The sequence below is a fragment of the Lagenorhynchus albirostris genome, chromosome X (genome assembly GCF_949774975.1).
Source record: "Lagenorhynchus albirostris chromosome X, mLagAlb1.1, whole genome shotgun sequence".
In the NCBI taxonomy this organism is placed as follows: domain Eukaryota; kingdom Metazoa; phylum Chordata; class Mammalia; order Artiodactyla; family Delphinidae; genus Lagenorhynchus; species Lagenorhynchus albirostris.
The window spans coordinates 79,465,169-79,489,886 of NC_083116.1; the positions used below are offsets into that span (position 1 = coordinate 79,465,169).

Sequence of the window (24,718 nt, forward strand, 5' to 3'; positions counted from 1 at the left end):
CCACTCACTGGTAAGTCTGAGCAAGAACCAACCTATATTTAGTCCTGTACTCGAAATGCCCTGAGGATTGGGAATTATTTTAGAAGTCACATCAGCACTGTCCCAAGGCCAAGAGCTATTTGGGTACGTTGCTGGAGTAACCCAGTACCACCTTCTGGCTTTTTGTTGGGCTTGCAAGATGAAGAAGTTGGGATAGTTGGGAAATTAGGAATTTGGGGGGGGATGAATAAACCAGTTATAAACAAGAAATAAAGAACTTAAGTCTTGATATAGCCACTCCCAAATGGACTTTTCTTGGCTTTCTTCCTCTTATAGGTAGCTCTGTACGATTTGATAATTTGATCAGCTCCTGCTACTCGAAACTCTTGTCCTTGATTTTTATGAGATTGCACCCCTTGGTATCCTAACTATGTTCTGACAGCTCCATTTTGGTTTGTTTCTCTGGCTCCTCTTCTCTTCCTTGCTTCCCATTATTGTTTTCCTATGTTTCTGGCCTTCTTTCTTAGCACTTTCTTCCAGGGCAAACTTCCTTGGTTTCTACAATTTCTTCTGGGCCATTGACTCCCAAACCTGTATAACTATCTCCCTTGATCTCTCTTGAACTTCAAATCTACCTGCATGTCCTGCTGGCCCCCAACATTCAGCATATCAAAGAGAAAACTTATCATCTCTTCTCCCCTTCCAAAACCAACATTTCCTCATAACTTACCCTCATGCCTTAATGATCACACTTAGGATTGCACTCCCTCTGCCAAATCAACTTTGGCCTCCTCCTTTTACTCAAAGGAGATCTAAATACCTTCAAACAGGTCTCCAATCCATCTTTCTAGCTGCCGTTCAATCCCACTCTTCCCAGCCCTTTCCAACTCCACTACATATTTACCATCAAATTTCCCATAGCCTTCACCTTTGACACTTTACTCTGCCTCACATGCCTTTCTTGTTCCCTACTCTGTAACAATCCTACCCATTCTTTTTTTTTTATCATCTTTATTGGGGTATAACTGCTTTACAATGGTATGTTAGTTTCTGCTTTATAACAAAGTGAATCAGTTATACATATATATATGTTCCCATATCTCTTCTTTAAGGCCTATTTCAGTGCCCCATAAAACTGTTTTAGAGTCCAATAGCCACACATGATCCTTCCTCTGAAGTCTTGTACTAGGCCAGAGTATACCAGGCACTGTATGAGGCACTATACATCCAGAACTCAGTTCACCTTCTCTACAATTCTGCCTGTGAGGCAGGTATTAATATCCCCATTTTGCACATGAAGAAACTGAAACCAAGGGTTGTATAGCTTGAAAGTCTCATCCATGGCTTTTGTGATATTGTACTCCTTACATGCTGACAGTTGCATTTTGGTTTATTTATGTGGCTCCTCTTGTACTCTTCACCTCCCATTGTCACTGTTACTTTCTAAAGTAGCAAAGCCCAGAATGGAAGCTAGATTTGCTTGCCCTTAACCACCTTTGCATACTGCTTGAAGGGCATTCACTGTTGGTACCCAAAGGGCCCTTGATCTTCAGGTAAGGACTGTGGCTGAATCACAGTAAGCAGATCCCTGCACACAGTGGGAATGCACTCAATGAGTGTTGGGTGGAAAATGGATGAGCAAAGTCATATTTATGAAAAATTGTAGCAAGTTAAAAGTCAATCCTGTATACAAAGGGGAGATTTAAAACCAATTTCCAGCAGCCCAAACTTAAAACATCTCAGAAGATAGGGAAGAACATTCCCTTATTCCTGCTTGCATTTGTGACTAGAGAACACAGGAGCCCTATACAGCTACGAGCCACTTCTGGATTGCCCTTCTCTCATTATCTGCACACACATCTGTCAACTCTTGGTTCAGTGTCTTACAGCTTGTGAATCAGGTGGGGGTGTAGAATTATCCTCACTTAACAGATGAAGAAAGTGAGACTCAGAGGCAGCATAGTTTATAAGAGCAGAGGCTCTATAAGAGCCAGACTGTGCCTGCATTTGAATTATGACTTAAGTACTTATTGGCTGTTTGAATTTGGGCAAATTATTTAATCTCTCAGAGCTTCAGTTCCCTCATCTGTAGGATAGGGATAATAATAGTGTTTCCTCAAAGGGTTGCTGTGAGGATTAAATGAGTTGATGTGTGTAAAGTGCTTAGAATAGTGCCTTACATATATTTAGTGCTCTATATTAGCTAATATTATCATCTTTATCATCCCTTCTTTAGCAAGGTCTTAAATCCAAGTGTTCTTTTTCCACCTTCTCTATCTATGGTGTTATGTTGGGGAAAAAATGGTTCACTAGGCTGGCCATCTTGTGACCTTAGGCAAGTCACTCCTGCTATATTATACCTGATCTATAAAATGAGGGATTAAGGGTGATGATCTTTGAAGTGCTGCCTAGTTCTGTCGTTGATTCCAAGTAGGCAGTGACAACAGGCTTGCCAGTTGGTTTGTGGCCACTGGGTCCTATCCAGGGATTGGCCTTGTCCAGGGCATAGCTGGACTTTGTGACCTGAGTGCCCAGGCATGTCAACTGGACTAAATGGGGACAAGAATGAGCCAAGTGCTGCTGGGAGAATCCAAGCATGGAGTCTCTCAAAAGAAGACTGCACTGTAGAAAAAATACAGGCAGTGGAATCAGCCAGAACTGGGACTAGGGTAATTCAAACAGCATCACAGATAGAGTCCTGAGCAGAGCATTGGTAAGTGATGCCAAGATCACTCTTTGACCCTTGATAAAAAGTCAATGATATATCTTTAGACTATAAGCCCTCATGGTGCTCTGAGTTGGGCCTGTATGTGCTTATCGAGCTCTAGCAGCACCCTGTTGGTACCCATCTTTGACAGGACAGGGGAGACTTCTCTGTAAATACTTATTTTATTGAGGTCAGTGACCAGCAATTCTTCTTCTCCACTGAGGCCAGAACAAGAAGATATTGACTTTTAGTGTAATTGGAAGAAAGCAAATTCAACATATAAATAAATCTCCTCTTAGTCAGGGGCACCAGTAACTGAAGGTGGCTGTCCAAGTCTCTTTCTTTGGGGTTGAAGAATGGAGCCATCTTGTTTATGATATTATGAATGGAGTTCTGTGAGTTCATTTTAGCTTATTAGTAAACATTGGTAGTATGGCATGATAGGTATTAGTGCATATACAGTCAGAAGACTGAGCTCCATAATTTATTACATGTGTGATTGGCCAAAGGACCAGGCCACCACTCTGAGCCTCAGTTTCCTTATCTTTAAAATATGGGTAATAGATCCAGCTCATTCAGTAAGGATCAAGTGATGCAGTAGATGTGAAAACACTTTGTGAACAGTAAAGCATGAGGTACTTTAAATGTGTTATTACAAAAGGTCCTATTTGAAATCTCTTTTACATCCAAGCTGAGGAGCTCCCTCTATGCCTTCTATAGAAGGCACAATGGCTAGACCCCTGAGCAATGAAGGATGCCTCATGCAGAAGCTAACCAACAGAATGCCCTAACTAAGTCAAAAGATCAGTGTGTGTGTTTTCTCCTGTGTGTGATGTGTTATGCATTAATATCATGACCATAGGGGTATTCTCTGGCTGGTATGTTGGAAGGCAGACCTGTGTGAGAGGATGCATGTTCCATATTCTGTCTCTGTTATCTTTAAATTGTTTTGACTTCAGTCTTGTGGAGCCATAATTGCCTTGGGGTCCTTCCTCAAAGTAGGCTAATGGAAAAGATGACTTCTAGAGGACATGTTCAGCAATTCAGTTCTGGGGAGGGAATGTTTGAGTCCTTTGCCTGACAGGACATATGTTCTCTATTCTGGAAATTGTTCCTCCAAATGCCAGAAAGATTGATGACCCATACAGGCTGGAACCAGTTAGGGGAAAAAGAAGAATACATAACACAGTGGTCAGGATGGTAGCCAGAGAGAAACTAACTATTCCCCAACACCCATCCTCATCACTGTGCATAGACAAGTGTCATGAACATATGTGTGTGTATGTTTATGTGGCAGTGGCATAGATGTCTGCCTGGCGCTATGTGGAGTCAAGTCCTGCTGGCCACAAATTCTAAGGACCAAGGTTAGGCTCTGTGCATAGCCCCTGCCTTGCTGACTGAAACTGAGCTTACCCCTTAACTTGCTTATGGTTCAGTTTTGCCATCTATCAGATGTAGAAGTCAACCTAGATTCCCTGTGTATCTTACAGGGTGGTTGTTTAAATCACTGAGTGAATCTGTGACAATGTCAAGTTTCTTGGGAGCAAGGCATCACAGAACGCCATATTCTTTCATACCTATGAACACATGACCTCTCTGGATAGCATCATGTGTGGGTGAGAACAGGAGGCTGCAGGACTGGGGTCCATTATATGTGAGGAATGCTGTGGTCTGTAACTCCTGAGGGTGGGGTACAGTAGGATTAAATAATGTATCACCAACTCTCAATTGGACAGTTCCAAAGAAGAAGAGGAAAGGGGGAGGAGCACAGAGAATTTATAGCAAATATGCTCGAGCCTCATTTTAGCCATTGGTTTCAGACTCTCTGCCCATTCCGGCTCCAGGGCTGCCTCGAAGTACCAAGGAGAATGGATTGGAGCTTTTTCTTCTCTAGGGAAGGAGATCTTGAGTAGGGATAAAATCATGAGGTCTGTGTAGTCCATATACACATTCTGGGTCATTCTACCCACTGGCTAATGGAGAGTTGATAGTATTATTTGTCTTGTAGTCCAGTGGAGCTTGCTCTCCCAATGTCATCTCCATCACCCTACCCTTCATCACTAATATGTGAGTTTTTCCATAAGTAGTAGAGATTTGGGGAGGGGGGCAAGTAAGGTAGCTAGATGTGTGGACTGAACACATTCTTATTTTGTCTCCTAAGCTGATCACTGGAGATTCCATCGTTAGTGCTGAGGCAGTATGGGATCACGTCACCATGGCCAACCGGGAGTTGGCATTTAAGGCTGGCGACGTCATCAAAGTCTTGGATGCTTCCAACAAGGATTGGTGGTGGGGCCAGATCGACGATGAGGAGGGATGGTTTCCTGCCAGCTTTGTGAGGGTGAGTGTCAGCCTTCACTCTCCTCTCCTGTCTCCTTGGCTACTTGCCCCTGGCCTCCCCTTCACCAGCCCTTGTTCTCCTCCTTCCCCTTCTTGTGACTCCTCACATTTTTCCCCATGTGTTTGGTCACCTACCCAGGGCCCGGGCTTCCTTTAATCTTTGCCCTTCTAGTTTTGAGACTTTTTTATCTTGTTTATTTTAACAATCCCCACCTCCTGCCTCCCACCTTCTACCCACTGTGACTTTGCACAAATCACTTCCCTTTTTGCCTTGATGGTTTTGAAGATGCTTTTAACTCTATATTGCTGTGAAATTTTACCTTTCTTCTCTCTCTTTTCTGTTTTCTTTCTTTTCCTTGCCTCCTCTTTTTTTATCCTTTCTTTTTATAGATCTCTTCCCACCCTCTTTCTCCCCTCCCCACTCCTCTCTGCTTCCTTTGCCTCCTTTCTCTCATTTAGGGAAGTGTGAACACCCCTGCGTGTTGTCTTATGATTGTCTACAGCTGTGAATGTAAGCGTCTGGGCTCTCTACCCTCCCAGGGGTTGGAGTTTACTCATTGCAAATCTTACTTTTTGCAAGGTGGCTGGGAACTAAGATGTGTCCAGGGTGGGAAGCAGGCAGCTTGATAGTGCTGGCAAGGCCTTGGCCCCTTTGACATTGTACCATGAAAAACCTGGCCGTTAAAAGAAGGGGCTCTTGGGAAGGGTCTCCTTAGCAGTTTCCACTTCCTCTGGGTCACCCATTAGCAGGATGCTAATGGGGAAAGAACATTGGCCTGGTGTTCCAGCTCTTGGCCATCCTTGGAGTTATGAGCTAGAATCAGTTGTTTGGCAATTGTGAGCTCTGATTTTCCCCATATGCAAAATGGTGTTGGCAATTCTTTCATGACAGGGGATATCACAGTGAATTAAATAATGTACATTAAAACAGATTTGTGGCAATACAAGTACCAAAGCCACATCAGGATGTCTTATGACCATCCTTACCACAGCCTATCATCTTTTGTTAGTTTCTTTTGTAATATAAGACTGAAGTCCTGACCCCAAACAAAAGATCAGAGTGGCTTGGGCCCTTGGTCCCTTGGAGAAGGGTCTCAGGATAAGAAGGATAGAAGTGTGACATGAAGGAAGGAGCAGGGCATTTGGAATCAGATAATCTGAGATGCAGATGCAGTTTCAGCTTTACTACCTCCTAGCTCTGTGGCTTTTGGCAAGACTTTTATCTTTCCTGAGCCTTATTTCCTCATCTGAAAAATAGGAATAGGAGACTTTTTATGAGGATTAAATGAGATCACTATGTGAGTAAAGAATCCGACACAGTGCTTGGCACATAGTGGGTACTTAGCAAATGGTAACTTGCTTTATCATTATCATTATCCTCATCATCACCACCACCACCTCCACCTTATTAACTCCAATAAGGTCTATGTATGAAGGCTGGTCATAGTGGTTGAAAGAGGCCTCCTTCCTTGGAGGGCTGCAAATGTAGGAAGCACTGTTATCCAGTTAGAGCAATTTAGGTGAGGGCACTGCTCAGAAGCAAGGAAGTAGACAAAATAGCCTCTCATTCCCTCTATCCTGAGAATTTCTTAATGAAATATCCAGTCCTTTCTCCTCTACCTATATGGAGTCTTCCATCAGAGTTTCCACATGCTGTGTGTCCAAGCTCAGCTTTGTTGGTTGATGAACTGGTCCCAGGGGTAGTTAGAAAGAACACATCAATAACCATGGGCCTTTGGAACTAACAAGAGGCCCCGTACACAGACAGCTTGTGTGTCTTAGGCTGACGGCCCTCCCTTTAAAAGAAGGATTAAACTGCACCCAGTGACAAAATCACCCACATCTGCATGTATTTCACCTATAGTGAAATGTCATTTTTATAATAAACTGTAATTCAAGGGGTGGGACAAAATATTGAGCAAGGCAGAATGACCCCAGGAGGTGAATGACAGAATCAAGCTTCAGAATATCAATGAACTGGCATTGATTTTCCTACATCCAAGTCCAGGAGGAGTGTTTTTCCAAGCACACAGCCCAAGCAGCCTGTTGGATGGGCTGAAGCTGACCTTTGAGAAGACCACTGGCTGGGCCAGGCATGCATAGTAGAGAGTCTAGCCTAGTGGTTCTCAATCCTGGCTTCACAATGAAATAATTCACTTGGAATCTTAAAAAAAAAACAAAAAACAACAAACACTAAAACCCAGGCTCTAGGCTAGTTAAATCACAGTCTTTGATGTTGAGAACGATTTGGCCTAGGCCAGTACAGTCCAATAGAAATATAATGTGAGGGACTTCCCTGGTGGTCCAGTGGTTAAGACTCTGTGCTACCAATTCAGGGGCCTGGGTTCGATCTCTGGTCATGGAATTAGATCCCACTTGCTGCAGCTAAGAGCCCTCATGCTGCAACTAAAGATCCCACATGCCACAATGAAGATCCTGCATGCCACAACTAAGATCCACACAGCCAAATAAAATAAATAAATAAATAAATATTTTTTAAAAAAGAAATATAATGTGAGCTACAAATGCAAATCTCAAATATAATTTAAAAATTTCTAGTAGCCACACTAAAAAAAGTTAAAAAGATACAGTGAAATTAATTTAATGTATTTTACTTAACCTAATATATCTAAAATATTATGATAAAATATAATATATTATCACTATAAATTTTTTAATAATATATTTTACTAAGTCTTTGAAATCTGATGTGTTTCTATACACATCTCAATTCATACTGGTCACATTTCAAGTGTTCATTAGCCATATGTGGCTAGTTGCTCTATCAGATAACACATATCGAGACTGAGGACTGTGACAGTAGACCAGGAGCATTAATGACAGAGCCTAAATCATAAGTTAGAGCTCCAATATTCTATTATACCAGCTCCAATATTCTATTCTATTTTACCAGTGTTTATTCTTTGAGGAACTAAGATAGCATTCCATGTTGCCTCAGATTGTATTCAGAACGAGCATTTGATCATTGCAAACCTTTTTTTTTTTTAAGTAATAGTTGAATGGTCTTCAGATCTCTAAAGGAGAGTACCATGCAACCTTAGTGGCCAGCTGTTGTGGTGTCACCAGTAAAAAGAAATGGGGTTAAACTGTTGCATGAATGATGTGAAAATTGACTCCAAGTTAGACCTTTCAATTCTCATGAATGAGCATTTATGTGTAGGTTTACATTTCTGGTAAGATTGTGTGTTCCTCAAGGAACTGAATGATGGAAGTTATGTAGGCTTTTCTAGTAGATATTTAAAAGTAGAATTGCTATTTCCATTCTTCTACACTGATTTTGGTTGAGGATAGAATGGTATTGTGCAGGCAGTGCTAGATATATTAGAAAATGAGAGACCTGAGTTCTAATTTGGCTCTCTAAAACATTTGACATATGATAATTTGCTTTTAGTTTCTCCTTCACCTCTGAAGCATTCTCTAGAATCTATTCAAGCTCTGACAATGTCTAGGTAAGACATAGCGATGAGTCACACTGAACTGTTGAATCTTCATTAGTACTGATGTTTTTGGTAGGTAGATAGGTGGTTTCCTGAGAGGCTGTACCTATATGTTGTATAGTTCCCTTGTTTATCCAGACTCATCCTGAGCTAAGATTCAGTAGCTCCTTGAGAATATCATCCTTAGGTTATTTGACATATAACATGAAAGTATAATGGCAAAGAAAAGACTTTCCTCCTAACTCTATACCAACCGGACACCTTTGTGGATCACTGGACCAAATTGGTCGCTGACATAGTGGAGCATCTCCATTTCCTATCTGGAAGACTCATTGCTGTGTGAACATCCCAGCCCTAGGATGGATAATCCAGGGTGCTTAATGCTGTTCTATCCAAGCTAGCCATACCTGTTGTTAATCAGGTTTAAAACCAATGTGGAATCTGAGAAACGCAGATTCTTGCCTCAGTCTGCTGAGTATGCAGCTTGAGCAGCTTCCTGTACATCTTTGAAGCCCAGTTTTCCTCCTTGTAAAATGGGGATAATTAAGTCTTTTAAAAATCCTTTGTAACCTGAGGTATGCTGGATACCTGTAAATAGGAAGTGTGATACCACTTTGGTTACTGTACAAGAAATTGCTGGGTTTATGTATCTTCTATTCAGTCAAATATCTGCCTCTCCTGTTGTTCAGAATTTCATTCTGTATGTATATACATGTATTGTGTGTGTTCTGAAAGTCTCTTTCTTCTGTACTGGGAATATGACTTCACAGGAGCAATACAGGAGTTGATTTACCTTCCCAGCAAATGGTCAGGTTAAGTGAATTACAGCTTGCTGAATATTAGTCCTCACATCTAACTGTTGACATCTTCAGCTGCTTTCCTGGGCCAGTTTCCCCTTTGGGAGCTGAGAGCAGACTGCTGGGATATGATTGTGTCTCTAAGTAGAAAATCCCATCCCTGTGGTGGCCCTCCTTTCGCATGCTGGCCCTAACTCCAAATCATTCAGGTCCATTTCTTTTTTTTTTTGCGGTATGCGGGCCTCTCACTGTTGTGGCCTCTCCCGCTGTGGAGCACAGGCTCCGGACAAGCAGGCTCAGTGGCCATGGCTCACGGGCCCAGCCGCTCCGCTGCATGTAGGATCTTCCCAGACTGGGGCACGAACCTGTGTCCCCTGCATCGGCAGGCGGACTCTCAACCACTGCACCACCAGGGAAGCCCCAGGTCCATTTCTTTTATCACCATGTAAAAATTGGCCTTTGCTCTGACTTTGGGCCATGGCCTGGGGACAGCTTACTACCCACTTGAGGGCAGGCTCTGTACAGAATACATGACAACCTGCTATTGTCAGTGGTAGGTGAGGCCTGAGGGACAAGATATGGATTTGTTCAGAAAATAAAGAGCCTACTCAGATGCCATCAGAACATATTGTCCTTGTTTCTTCAAATTCTAGATTTCCCTGGTTTCTGGACTACATGGATGCAGGAGATGAAAGGATGAGCTAATCAGGTCATTACCATCATTCCTTACAGTTGTACAGATTAGATGTAACAGAAATTAAACCTCTACTGTTCATAGAGAAACCCACTGCTCCAGAGTGTTACTTGGCTTTTAATTATATAGTGTCTATTTTTGTTTGCACTTGGGGAAAGTTTTTCACCTGTATGAAACCCTACTCACAATAGATTTACAGCTGGAAAGACCCATCTTGGCCAGGAGTAGCTGACTTAGATGTTTACAGGGCCAGGCAGGTAACTTACATGAGTAAAGCAGTCTGGTACCAGGGTTAAGTGGGAGCCTGTATCCAGCTGGGAAATCTATGCCCTATATAAAGGGAGCAAAAGTGACTTGGATGGTTCTCATTGGTGGGATAGGTTATAGGAAGTAGGGAAGTCCAGTGAACTCAGATCTTCCAGATTTTTCAAGAAAAGCCAGGAATTGGATTTTATTCATATTTTTGAAATGCTGACCAGTAATTCACATTTTTAAAAGAAACACTGTGAAGAATAAACTGAACATATCAGCAGGCTAAATTGTAACCCCAGCTTGTGACCACTGCTCATCCTAATTTCTTCATTTTATAAATCCTGAGGAAACATGGGCTCAGAGAATGCAATTGACTTTCTCACTCATGTAGGGAATTAGTGACAAAGCTAGTACTTGAACCCAGGCCTCCTGAATCTTACTTTAGACAGGTGATTTAAAGTCTTTGTCTAGTAAGTACAATGTCTAGACTTCTTCAGGTATGGTTTCTGTCAGTTTACTGTTTTCCTATGAATGGGCCATAATGTCCTGTTTCTTTGTATGCCTTGTAATTTTGTGTTGAAAACTGGGCATTTTGAATATTATAGTGTGATAACTCTGGAAATAAGATTCTCCTCCTTCCCCAGAGTTTTTTGCTGTTGTTTGTTGAGGGATACAGTTGTCCATTTGTTTAGTGACTTTTCCAAATCTTTTTTTTTTTTTTTTGCAAAGACTGCCTTCTTTGTCATGTGTGGTAATGGAAATCTCTATTCCATTATGTCATTGGTCAGCCAGTGACCTGACAGGGATTGCTTTTAGATACTTGGAGCCAAAACAAACAAACTACTATCCTGGTCTTTGCAACTTGGCTCAAAGCTGGGGCATTCCTTCAACACTAATCCAGACTGCCCACAGCTCTGCCTTAGTCTTCTTCTCCTACTCTCCTGATTTCATGGAACCTGCAGATTCTCCAGAAGTGCAAGCCTACAATCTGCTCAGCCTTTTTCTGAGCATGCGTCTGGTCCGGGGCATGTGTGTTTCACTCTGACTTCCTCCGTATGCACAGTGGCCCTTCTAAGTCTTTATTCTCCCAAGAAACTTTTTCCTCAGTCTCTTCCTTCCTGTGGTATTGGATTCATTTGCTGCTTTCCCCTTCTACTATCCCTTGCCCTGGGTGGACATGGGCAGTGTATGTCTTTAAGTCTTTCAACAGAGGCAGTCACAACCTCTAAAGCCAATTTAGCCTTAGGGGGTGGGGGGTACAAGACAAAGGCCAGTCTCTGTGCCTAGCCCTCAAGGACCAAACAGATCAAAACACACAGCCACAACATTTTAAAAACAAGGTCTTTAGTCCCTTGGCATCAGCAACCTGCAGGAGGAATGTGGGCCACCTTTCTCTTAGCTGCTGGGGAATCAGGAACGGTAGACAAATTAGCAAAAATGCTTCAAAATTCTCTTACCAAATTTTAGCCATTCTTTTCTGCATCAAGAGGGATAAATTGGAAGATTGGGATTGACATATAAACACTGCTATATATAAAATAGGTAACTAGTAAGGACCTACTATATAGCACAGGGAACTCTACTCAATACTCTGTATTGACCTATATGGGAAAAGAATCTAAAACAAAGTGGATGCATGTATATGTATAACTGATGAACTTTGCTGTACACCTGAAACTAACACAACATTGTAAATCAACTATACTCCAATAAAATTTTTTTATAAAAGGGTTCCTTGGTTCCTGTAAGTTTCGAATTAGATTCCAGAATTCTGAAAAAGTTGGTCTGTCAGTCTTTGCCAGCTAAAGGTTGTTTCAGTAGAGGGCCTGATTCTTTGTGCATCCTAATCTGCCACTTTTAGTGATGTTACCCCCTCTTGAATCTTAATCCTGTGCTTTCTGGGCTACAGAACAGTCAGGAAAAGGTATGCATGGGCTGCTAACAAGACTGTTAACACTTGAGGACCTACCTCCCATTTCAGGCTAATGGCAACTGTGTTTTGATTTCTTGAGATGAGTTCAGACATGCCAGCCCTTGTTTTATCCATTCAAGCTTCAGGTGGACAAAGACCTCTAGCCTTAACCATCTATGCAGAAAGTCTTATTTGTGATGCTAGAGTTGACTCATTACAGGATCTGTGAATTGAGGATGACATTAGCAGGGAGGACATTTCTCCCTGGATTACAGAAATTTCTCTCCTTCATACTAGAGTTTCAAACGGTATTATTAGCACTCATTTGCATTCACATGATCCATCTTAATGGCTTCTCACTATGTACACACTTTGGATGACATTATCCAGTACATCCTTTATCTAATTGGTGGGGAATTTTCTTTTTTTTTTTTAATATGGAGTCACCCAGCTCAGAGATAACCTTAAATATGGCTGGTGCCTGACCCAGGTGATTTCCTCCATATTCAAGTAGGTTACCCTGTAGGTCTCTCTCAGAATCTCCAAATTGAAAACAACCATGAGGGTCATACAGTCTATCCCCCAGCCTCCAGGCAGGATTATAATTAAATTATCCTGGACTTTGGCGAACCTGGCGGGCATCTGTCAGCAAAGCCTAAACTACTTCCTTGATTAAGGCTGTTAGCCCTTATGTTGTAGTCTAAGCCAATTTCTTTAAGCATGTTGCTTTTTGCACTAGGCAGATGATATTTAAGAGCTGGCACCAGTAGAAGTCACTCTGAATTGTTCCCTTCATGATGGAGCTTTCCTTCCAAGGCCTTGCTCTTGATCCATAACATGAATTGGAAATTTGGTTGGCTGCCTGAGTTTAAGACTATGATCTGAGGCCTAGGGTCTGTTTTTCTCTGTGTAGCTAACCCCTAGGTTCATTTAGGGATCAGTTTGGGCCTCCCTGGTACCATGTCTACACTATCTTGGTGATCTTGATGACTTGAGGAGAGAAAGACCATGACTGATTGAGTGCTTGGAGATAAGGTCTGTTTCTGAGGCTCTTTGGGAAGTATGACATTTTGGAAAATCATGATAATTGTGTATATATATATTTGTATATGCATATATTTCATTTTCTGTCATTATTGATGTAATTATGAGTCAGGGTAAACCTCTTATCTTTTTCTTCTTCTTATTACTACTGCTGTTACTATCTCCTTACCAGTATTTACTAATCTTTGAACAAAAGTGACTGTCCAGCACTTAGCAAAGCTACAACCTTGAGCCAGGTAGACAAGGGCTGAGGATGTCTGGCATCTTGAGAGGCCTCCTCCCAGGAACCTTGTCCTGCTTATTAGAGAGTCACCATAAAAACCATACTCAGATGCCCATGGGTTTCTTTTTTGGTTTTCAGAAGTGAGTCTTCTCTGAAGAACTTGATTTGGGAATGCCTTAGTGCTGAATGAGAGAATTGACATTTTTTTCTTTAATTCTGTTCCCAGAATGGGTTTGATCCCTTAGATTAACTCAGGGTGATCATTTCTGGAGGACATGAAGACTGGTTGCCAATCTCTAGGATATGAGCCACAGGCAAAGGGTCTGAGGGCTCAGGCCTTGTGTGTACCATTCCTGTTAGAGATCCAGCCAGCAATGGAGTCTGATACCTCCTGGCCTAAATACAAATAGGTACCATTGCCTTTCAGAGACATTTTCTCTTCTACAATAGGACAGGGACAAAGCAAAGTAGGCCAGGGCCTTAAGCAAGAAACCAGACTCCCTCACTGAGAATGGTATTCTCTGAGTATGGTGGACTGGACTGATCAGTTAAGCATGTCAGTACTTAGGTTAAGGGACCTAAAACTATCCTTCCCTTGCCTTGACTAGGATTAGAACTCAGATCCAGTGAGATCTGAGTTGCAAGGTGACCTTTGTTGAGGCTTTTGCCTTAGAGGAGTGAAAGAGTAGGTGAATGATGCTAAGAGGGCAGGAGAGGCATATGAATAGGGAGCTTTGGCCAGAAATTTTTCTAGCCTTTTAAGATTGGGTGGCCCTTCTCTATTGGAAATGTGCTATGTAGGTGTATCAAAGATCAGTTTGTGTGTGTTGAACAGGAGGACTTCTCTGTGGAGGAATAGGGAATGATAAATCTCCTTGGGGATAGAGAGAGGAAACACTTTAGAGATTTCCACACAAGAAGAACACAGTGAAGGTAGCAGGAGCATTGGGCTGGGAAGTCAGAGATCTGAGTTTAAGGGCCAGCTCTGCTGCTTATTCTCTCGGGGATGTCAGGCAGGGACCTTTCTTTTCTGGGCCTCAGTCTCAACTAACAGTTCAGAGAATTGGACCAGGTGGTTTCTAAAGGTCCTGTCTGCACCAGTTTGAGCTTCTTCCATGATTGTATAACCAAGATCATCTGTTAAGTGCCTGCATCCAGTTAGAATAGTATATCAGATTGGTTTGATGGAGCTTTCCAGTGGAGAAGAAAGGATTTGGCTTTGCACTACAGCTATTGAGTAGAGGGTGGTAACACCCCATCCCCAGGTGGTAAGGCTGTTTCTGTGAGGCACCAGCCAGTGGGTACCACGAGGAAGATGACACAAGGTTGTGTAAAGAAGCAGTTCAGCTCAGAAGCTGTGTCCTCCTGTCCTTTGAGCAGCTACACTCTAAATTAAGAGACAGTTTGTTTTTGATCTCTACAGAGCTACCTGTGTCAATTGAGTAGGGAGATTCCTGAGGTGTAAATATCCAAGCCCCAGGCTCATCTCCTTAAATATATCTCTCCCACTATTTCTCTAAAGCCAGGATGCTCTTTATTAGGAATCAGAGCCTTTCATTTTATTTTAGTTTTTTAAATTTTTAAAATTTTATTGGAGTATAGTTGATTTATGATGTTGTGTTAGTTTCAGGTGTACAGCAAAATGAATCAGTTATACATATATTTACTCTTTTTGTTTAGATTCTTTTCCCATATAGGCCATTACAGAGTATTGAATAGAGTTCCCTGTGCTATACAGCAGGTCCTTCTATTTTATATATAGTAGTGAGTATATGTCAATCCCAATCTCCCAATTTATCCCTCTCCCCTCATCCCCTGGTAACCACAAGTTTTCTACATCTATGACTCTACTTCTGTTTTGTAAATAAGTTCATTTGTACCCCTTTTTTTAGATTCTACATATAAGCAATATCATATATTTGTCTTTTTCTGTTTGACTTCACTCAGTATGAGAATCTCTAGGTCATTCCATGTGGCTGCCAATGGCATTATTTTGTTCTTTTTTTATGGCTGAGCAGTATTGCACTGTATATATGTACCACATCTTCTTTATCCATTCGTCTGTTGATGGACATTTAGGTTGTTTCCATATCTTGTCTAGTGTAAATAGTGCTGCAATGAACACTGGGGTGCATGAATCTTTTTGAATTATGGTATATGCCCAGGAGTGGGATTTCTGGGTCATATGGTAGTTCTATTTCTAGTTTTTTAAGGAACCTCCATACTGTTCTCCATAGTGGCTGTATTAATTTACATTCCCACCAACAGTGCAAGAAGGTTCCCTTTTCTCCATACCCTCTCCAGCATTTTTTGTTTGTAGATTTTTGGATGATGGCCATTCTTACTGGTGTGAGGTAGTACCCCATTGTAGTTTTGATTTGCATTTCTCTAATAATTAGCGTGAGCATCTTTTCATATGCTTTTTGGCCATCTGTATGTCTTCTTTAGAGAAATGTCTATTTGGATCTTCCACCCTTTTTTTTTTTTTTTTTTTTTGCGGTACACGGGCCTCTCACTGCCGCGGCCTATCCAGTTGTGGAGCACAGGCTCCGGACGCGCAGGCCCAGCGGCCGTGGCTCACGGGCCCAGCCGCTCCGCGGCACGTGAGATCCTCCCGGACCGGGTCACAAACCCGTGTCCCCTGCGTCGGCAAGCGGACTCTCAACCACTGCGCCCCCAGGGAAGCCCGCCCCCCATTTTTTGACTGGGTTATTTGTTTTTTGATATTGAGCTGCATGAGCTGTTTGCATATTTTGGAGATTAATCCAATATCAAAAAACAAATAACCCAATTAATCGCCTTTCATTTTATAATTACAACTTTGCTTTAGGATCCAGACTCCAGAGAAGAGAGGAGAAGGCTTCAGCCTATTCATACTGAAGTGTTAATTATTGATATCAAACTTTTGCCTGAGAATGATTTGGAGGAGAGAAGGGACCATGAAGGAAGCAAGGAAATGAAGTAAGCGAAACCAAAACCCAAAAACAAACAAACAAACAAAAAAAAAACGGTAGATGAGGGAAAAAGGTGGAAAGAAACACAAAATACCATGGAAAGGGAGAGCTGCAAACATACGTACTTAGCACCTCCATTTGCTTGGAGCTAGCTGGTCCTCCACAGGGACTTCATGCCCCTTAGGAACTATTTTGAATTCTGGGACACTGGCCTGAGAATCAGATAGAACTGACTTCACATCTTATATTCAAATACTTGTGAGCAGTGTGATCTTTAAAATAATTTCTTCATATCTTCAAACGTTTTATTTTTCTCACCTGTAAAATGGGGCAGTGAGCCCTGATATTCCTTAAATATCGGACCCTAATATTTGAATAGCATGCTACAGTTTGATATGGCACAATTTGCCCTCTCTCATATAGAGAGTTCTAAGGCTAGTAGAGCAGGGCAGAGGTTATAGCTGAAAACCAGAGCAAAGAGAGACTATTTTCTTCAGAGACCCAGGCCACTCAGAGTAGTACCTAAAGCCTAAGCTTCTTGGGGGCTCACAATCCAGTGCCTTCTGCATTCCCCATGACCATTGTGGGGCTCCAAGGTTCATGTGAAAGGACTTTAGCAACTCTGAAGTCTATGCCCCCATGAGAGATTAGACTTGCTTTTACCCTGAGGGAAGCTTGAAGATTGGGTTGGCTTTCTTGAAGGGGAGAGACCACAAGTAAGGCAGAGGGTCAGATCAGTGAAGAAGGAAGCTACCGAGCAAAGGAATGTCCCTGGTACTGTCAAGGCCACCTGCTCATGATAGCTTGGCCCTGGCAGTTCTCTTTTGGCTCTTATTTGTCCTCTAGTTCCAGTTCCAAGATGAAAGGATTCTTAGATCCTACTTACTGATGGCAAGTTTCTGGACTAGCCTAGGGCCAAAGTACCCCCGGCTAAGAACCAGGTTTGTTGGCAATATTATCTAGGCTGCTAGTCTCCAGACCTCTTTATGACTCTGCAAGGGCCAGCCTTTCCCTTACTTGACCTCCTCAGAGTGATCTGGAAACATCTTAGAGTAGCTGTAAAATCTCCAAGTATACGAAGTTTGGCTTTAGAGTGTACGTGTTTCTCTCTTATCTTCCCTTCTCTTACTTGGTCTTACCAATCTTCAGTTATTGAAACAACTTGTTCTCCAGAGCAGTGCATCTGGTCAGGTGAGCTGCTGTCCCAAGTAAGTACCAAACTCAGGTGCAGGCTGGGTTGGGACCACAATATGCCAGGACTAGGATGAGTACTGAATCTCTGCCAGCCTCAAAGAGCTAGAATTCGAACCCCTGGGCAGCACTTACTGGTTCAAGATGGGGCTGCCTCCCTTAGGTTCTTGCATTGACTGACTGAACTCAGAACACTCAATAGTCATGAGATGCCATCCAATGGAGTTATATAACATAGGGACAACTGACCAAACCATTCTCTTCCCTTTGGACTTTATTATTTTTCCAAGAGCTTTACTTCTAGCCTCCATTTCTCTTTCTTGATTGGGGCAGATTGGAGACTATTCCCTGCCTCATTCCCCTACCCCATCCACAAATACAACCCTCCAGCTTTGGAATAGAAACAACTAGAGCTGACAGGCATATTCATTTAGATTAATTTGTTTCCTCACATAAGACATTGGACTGACATGGCTGTCTTTGGATGAGGTATTAAGGCATTGAGAGGAAAGCTGAAGGTAGGATTTTTTATATAACAGAACATCTAAAGTGGCACATCTAAGGTGCTTTCCCCTTGATCCTTCTGTAGGGATGGTGCTGGAGAAGGCAAAACCAAAGCCTATCATAATTTCAGGTGACTTCCTTAAAGGTGAAAGGAAGGCCTTTTCTACTTCATAAATGACCAGTTTTCTTGTTTCACTTTGCTTTTTTTCCCTCTTTGCTGGTAGAAGACGCAATTATACAAGGAGAAATCCATTTGAGGTGGTGGGGGCCTGGAGTTCTTTGTTAATAATAGTTGAAGAAGACATTTGGGGTAACTAACTTTCCTACCTCTCCTTTCCTTCCACCATCACCACTTCACAACCACCCATCCCACCACCCACCCACTGCCCCCCGCCCAGGAGCAGAAGACCTAGAAGATGAAATTGCCTCTGAACAGTAAAATAACTTCATCAGCTTTCTTGGCTTTGCTAAATACAAGATAGGAACTGAATCATGACAGGGACAGAGGGTGGGGGATGAAGGAGTAGAGTGAGCCCACGGGGGAGGGAAGAGGAGGGAAGGAGAGGGAAGGGATGGAAAGGGAAAGAGGGAAAGAAAGTCTGGAAGTATTTTCATCACTCTCAGCATTACTGCTATTACAACCGAGTGTTTTTTGAGCCCCTCCTTACTACCAGACTCTCCACAGTTCTAGCAAAGCTCAATTAAAAAGAATACTTCCCCAGCCTGGAATCACATCCTCTCATTACTTTTACTAGCTAAACAGATGTCATAATGAAGAAACCTGTTTTTTATGATAATTCCTTTCATTAGTTAAGGACTTTCTTTAAACCTTTATGAAATCACTTGACATATCCTGTCTCACAAAAGCCTCTCATCATTAGCCCTTCTCATCCCCATTGCAGACAGGAGATGAGGGAACTGAGGCTCCAAGATGGGACATGACCCATCTAAGGTTCTGTAGCAAGTTAAAGTCGCAGAGCAGAACCAGATCTGTAAATTAGCCCTTCAGGTTGTTAGCTCAATGTTGTTTCTGTGACACCACATTGCCTACTAGGAGTTTTTGCTCTGTTTGAAGATGCTTGTAAACAGGATTTTCTTTTAAACAGCATAAATATTCTCCCTGAATCTCACTTGTACTAATAATATGTCTTATGAGCCTTTTATTTGCTAACATGGATCATCAATGAAAAGCCTTCAGCATCAGTATGTTATCAGTGTATTGTTCTTATTAAGGCTCTAAGAGTCATTCTCTGTGACCCTTGGTCCATGGGCCCTGGGCCCTGCATAAGGAAGGTCATTCTGGCTTAAGTTTGTGTTTGATTGGACTTTGTTGGATTGGATCCAGCCAAAAGGCCTGGATTTGTTGATTCTTCTTAAAATGGCCTGTGAGCAGTTGTTGTTGACTCACATAGCCAGGAAATTTTAGGTCTTGGGGAGATTTTAAAAGTCATCTTGTTCAGCCTCCTTGCTGATGTTTGAATGCGCCTGAAATATCCCTGCTTCCCAAGTGGTCATTCAGTCTCTGCTTTTATACCTCCACTGTTAGGTGGCTTCCTACATCTTCAGACCACTGGTTGTAGTTCAGGACAGTTCTGAGAGAGTTTGTCCTTAGGTTGAACTGAAATCTGTCTTGCTAGAACTCCTACTCATGAGAAGGTATAAGTGGCTAAGAGCACTAGCTCTGCAGATAATCTTTCTGGATTAAAATCATAGCCTTCCCATTTATTAACAATAATGTAGTTATGGGCAAGTCACATGTACTTTCTGTGTTTCAGTGACCTCATCTGTAATTTGATGATATAATAGTACCTACCTCATTAAGTTGTTGTGAGAACTAAACAGAATTATGCAAGAAAAGTACTGATAATAGGTTCTGACACATTAGGAAGTACTCAATAATAATATTCATGATATTAGTAGCAAACTTTCAGAATTAATAGTAGAAGTAGTGTCCTTGTTATACGCCCCCATCCCCTGGGAATACACTGACCCTCTACCTATCTGCGGCCTTTCAGAGTTCTGAAGCGTGAGATGAGGTCTGCTAAGCCTCTATTGTTCTCCAGGCCTCTGGGCTTTTGTCCTGTCCCCTGCATCAGCTTCCTGCTACTCCTAAGTGTATCTAGCTATGCAGAGACCATTTGGGCACTCAAGACTCTGTTCCACCCCATTCAGCCACTTGTGTGAGGACATGGGCCACATGGAAGCCTGGACATGCTGATATTGCCAGACTCTCAAAGCTAACTAATGAGCCTTCCAAATATGTAACTATACATTCTTGGCTGCTCTGGCTTCTACCAATAGGCATAATAATGTTACTGGGGCTGTACATCAGCAGTTAGTCCTCATTTATTAGAGAATAAATAGTGGAACACTTTGCTATTCATCTTTTGTACGATGTATTACAGAAAAGAACCATAATATTAGACCTGTAAATTCTGCCCATTAGTCCAGCTCTTTAGTTGTTTTGATAAGCTTATTAAGGTAGTGGAGCTTGGGCCTGAGGCCCATGTGTGAAGTAGAATCATGCCCATATTCAGTTACATATTAGGTAAGCATAGCTTACTGTTATGAGCACAGTTAATAATGGTGTTACACATGAGACAGGGCCAGCAGTACCCCTGAAGTTGCAGTACAGTCAGGTAAACTTAAACTGAGGCCAGGTCCTAGAAGTTCACCTTCCCATGTGTGTTGGGATTGGCTGAGGGTGTGAGATGAGTGAGGACCCTTCCAACTGTACACACTGGGGGAAAGTACAGCCCAGTAGGGAGAGTGCAGTGTCAGTAGGCTGCAGACAGAGGGTGGCCTTGTTGCCATGGCAAGTGGTTGGTATTAGTGGGTCCAGCATAGAGTTGTTGGCTGTGCTCCAATAAGGTGACTGGGAATCCAGAGGCAGGCAGTGTGCAATGAACTAATAATGGTTTTCTCATCTGTAGAATGAAGTGCTTAGTTATAAATTAATTCCTCCAACAGATGATCATCAAGTGGTACTGAGGAGGTACAGAAGTACTTTAGACCTGGAGCCCAACCTACAAGAGTGTGATAGTAGATATGAAAACTTATACAGGAGGAAAATGACTTGCTTAAGTTCTGTGACCTTAGTCAAGTCCTTTCTCTTTCCCAGGTCTCAGTTTTCTCCCTTAGAAGATGGAGAGGTTAGACTAGATAAACTCCAAGAACCCTTTAATCAATACTCTATACTTTTAAATATTGACGTAAAATACACATAACCATTTTAAAGTGTATATAAAATACCATTTTAAAGTGTACAGCTCAGTACATTTAGGATGCTGTAAAACCATCACCACTATCTAGTTCCAGAAATCTTTCATCACCCCCAAAAGAAACCCATACTCATTAGCAGTCATTCCCCATTTCTCCCTTGCCACAGCCCCTGGACTCTATAACATTTGTACACAGGTCAGCCGGTAATAGGCAGAGGATTGTTAAGGAAGGGATGTGGTTCAGTAGTTCAGTAGTAGGAAGGAAGAGGCATATGAGTAGCCACAGGAGAATACTTCAGCCTGGATAGGAACTAGAAGAGGTTAGAAATACAAGGCAGATATTGCAGGAGAACCCTAAACAAGGAGCAGGCCAGATTTGGGGCACTGGTACAGTTTTACAGGATCAGATAGTGAGTGAGACCCTACCGGTAGAGTAGCAAGTGGTATAGCCTAGACAACATAACACGTCTGACTCCAAAGCTAGTATTTTGCCAGGTCACCACCCTGAAATAGCTTTTCTGAATGTCTATCAAATATTGTGACCTTTCTGGGGAGATGAGTAGATTTCAGAGAAAAGTGAACTTCTAAAGGTTCTGGCAGAGTCAGTTAATATCTATACATCTACACATTACTTGTTGGTTATTCATCTGCCTCCCTCCCCATCCCCAGGGCACAGGGCCCTGCACACAATAGTTTAGAAGTAAATTCTGGGTGGTTTGGTTTAACTGATCCAAGTATTCCTTTTGTGGCTATTTGACTAATACAAACCTAAATTCTATCAAGGTCTAAGCAGGTGATGAGCCCATGAAAATAAACACAAGGAGAAGACTTAGGGGTAGAGTGGAAGTATAGTTGGTGTCAGAGGCATCTAGGTTTTTCTGGTAACAGTTATACTATTAAATACAGATTTGAATATATACATATTGAATATTATACTATTTAAATTATTTAAAACATTTAAGAATACTTAATTTGACTTGAAAAATTTTAAACATTCTTTTAAAATTTATTTTTGACAAATAAAAATTGTATATATTTAATGTGTACAACATGATGTACTGATATATGTAGACATTGTGAAGTGACTATTACATATAGTTAACTCTTTTTTTTCTGGTAAGAACACTTGAGATCTACTCTCAGCAAATCTGTGAGAGTATATATATATATTACATTTTCTTTATCCATTCGTCTATCGACTGACATTTATATTGTTTCCATATCTTGGTTACTTTGACTAAAGCTGTATTGAACATGAAACTGCAGATTTCTCTTTGAGACAGGGATTTTGTATCCCTTGGAAATATACCCAGAAGTTACATTCTTAGTTTTCTGAGTTACTGCGAATCCGTTTTCCATAATGACTGTGCCAATTTACATTCCCACCAAAAGGGCTCCCTTTTCTCCACATCCTTACCAACACTTGTTATCTTTTGACTTTTTGGTAATAGCTTTCCTAACATGTGTGAGGTGATATCTTGTCGTGGTATTGATTTTCACTTCCCTGACCTGATGATTAGTGATGTTGAGCATCTTTTCTTATACCTGTTGACCATTTGTATGTTTTCTTTGGAAAAATATCTATTCACGTTCTATGCCCATTTTAAAATCAGGCTATTTGTGGTTTTGCCTTTGAGTTGTATTGAGTTACTTATATATGTTGGATATTAACCCATTATGAGATATATTTTCTCCCATTACATAGGTTACCTTTTATTTTATTGATTGTTTCCTTTGTTGTATAGAAAGTTTTTAGTTTGATGTAGTCCCACTTGTTTATTTTTGCTTTTGTTACCTGTGGTTTTAGTGTCAATTCCAAGCTGGGATGAAGTGAGAGAGTGGCATGGACATATATACACTACCAAATGTAAAATAGATAGCTAGTGGGAAGCAGCCACATAGCACAGGGAGATCAGCTCAAAGCACCTGACACTAAAAACACAGTTGCTTTGTGACCACCTGGAGGGGTGGGATAGGGAGGGTGGGAGGGAGAAGCAAGAGGGAGGAGATATTGGGGATATATGTATATGTATAGCTGATTCACTTTGTTATAAAGCAGAAACTAACACACCATTGTAAAACAATTATACTCCAATAAAGATGTTTAAAAAATAATAAAATAAAATAATTAGAAAAAATATTCCAAAATATCATTGCCAAGACCAGTGTCAAGGAGATGTTCCCCTATGTTTTCACCTAGGAGTTTCATGGTTTAGGTCTTATGTTTAATTCTTTAATCTATTTTGAGATGATTTTTGTATACAATGTAAGATAAGAGTCCAGTTTCTTTCTTTCACATTGCGTATTCAGTTTTCCCAGCACCTTTTATTTAAGAGACTATCCTTTCCCTGTTGTGTATTCTTGGTACCTTTGTTGAAAATTAGTTGACAATATATGCATGGTTGATCTCTGAACCTTCCTGTTCCATTAATCCATGTGTCTGTTCTTTTTTGCCAACACTATACTGTTTTGATTAATATAGCTTTGTATTATAGTTCAAAGTCAGGGAGTGTGATGCCTCCAGCATTATTTTTCCTACTCAAGATTACTTTAGCTATGTGGGGTCTTTTGTGGTCATATGCAAATTTTAGGATTGTTTTTCTACTTCTGTAAAAAAAGTCATTAGAATTTTTATAGGAATTTCATTGAATCTGTAGATTGCTTTGGGTAAACTGGACATTTTAACAACATTAATTCCTGTAACCCATGAGGGAGCATGAGGTATCTTACCATTTATTTGTGTCTTCTTTGATTTCTTTCATCCATGTTTTATAGTTTTCAGTGTACAGATCTTTAACTTCAGTTACATTTTTTCCTGAGTATTTTATTCTTACTGATGCTATTGTAAATGGAATTGTTTTCTTAATGTCTTTTTTAGCTAGGTTACTATTAGTGTATAGAAGTACATATAATTTTTGTTTGTTGATTTTGTATCCTCCATCTTTACTGAATTCCTTTATTAGTTTTAACAGTATTTTTGATAGTGTCTTTAGGGTTTTCTATATATAAGATCATGTCATCTGCAAACAGAGACTGGTTTACTTCTTTTTTTAACATTTTTATTAGAGTATAATTGCTTTACACTGGTGTGTCAGTTTCTGCTTTATAACAAAGTGAATCAGTTATACATATACATATGTCCCCATATCTCTTCCCTCTTGCATTTCCCTCCCTCCCACCCTCCCTATCCCACCCCTCTAGGTTTACTTCTTCCTTTCCAATTTGGATGCCTTTAATTTCATTTTCTTGCCTAATTGCCCTGGCTAGAGCTTCCAGTACTATACTGAATAAAAATGGTTAGAGTGGACACCTTTATCTTCTTTCTGATCACAGAATAAAAGCTTTCAGTTTTTCACCACTGAGTATTAGGTTAGCTATGGATTTGCCATGTATAACTTTTGTCAAATGCTTGTTTCTGCATCTATTGAAATGATTCATTTTT

The 24,718-nt window shown here is 41.2% G+C and overlaps 1 protein-coding gene across 2 annotated transcripts in view; it reads left to right on the forward strand.

Moving 5' to 3' along the window:
• ARHGEF9 (Cdc42 guanine nucleotide exchange factor 9) overlaps nt 1-24,718 on the forward strand; it is a 191,646-nt gene that overhangs the window by 23,986 nt on the left and 142,942 nt on the right. For both annotated transcript variants that reach the window (XM_060137028.1, XM_060137027.1), the window contains exon 2: nt 4,848-5,027. In XM_060137028.1, coding sequence (XP_059993011.1) covers nt 4,902-5,027 — 126 coding nt within the window. In that variant the 5' untranslated portion in view covers nt 4,848-4,901. The remainder of the gene's footprint in view (nt 1-4,847; nt 5,028-24,718) is intronic.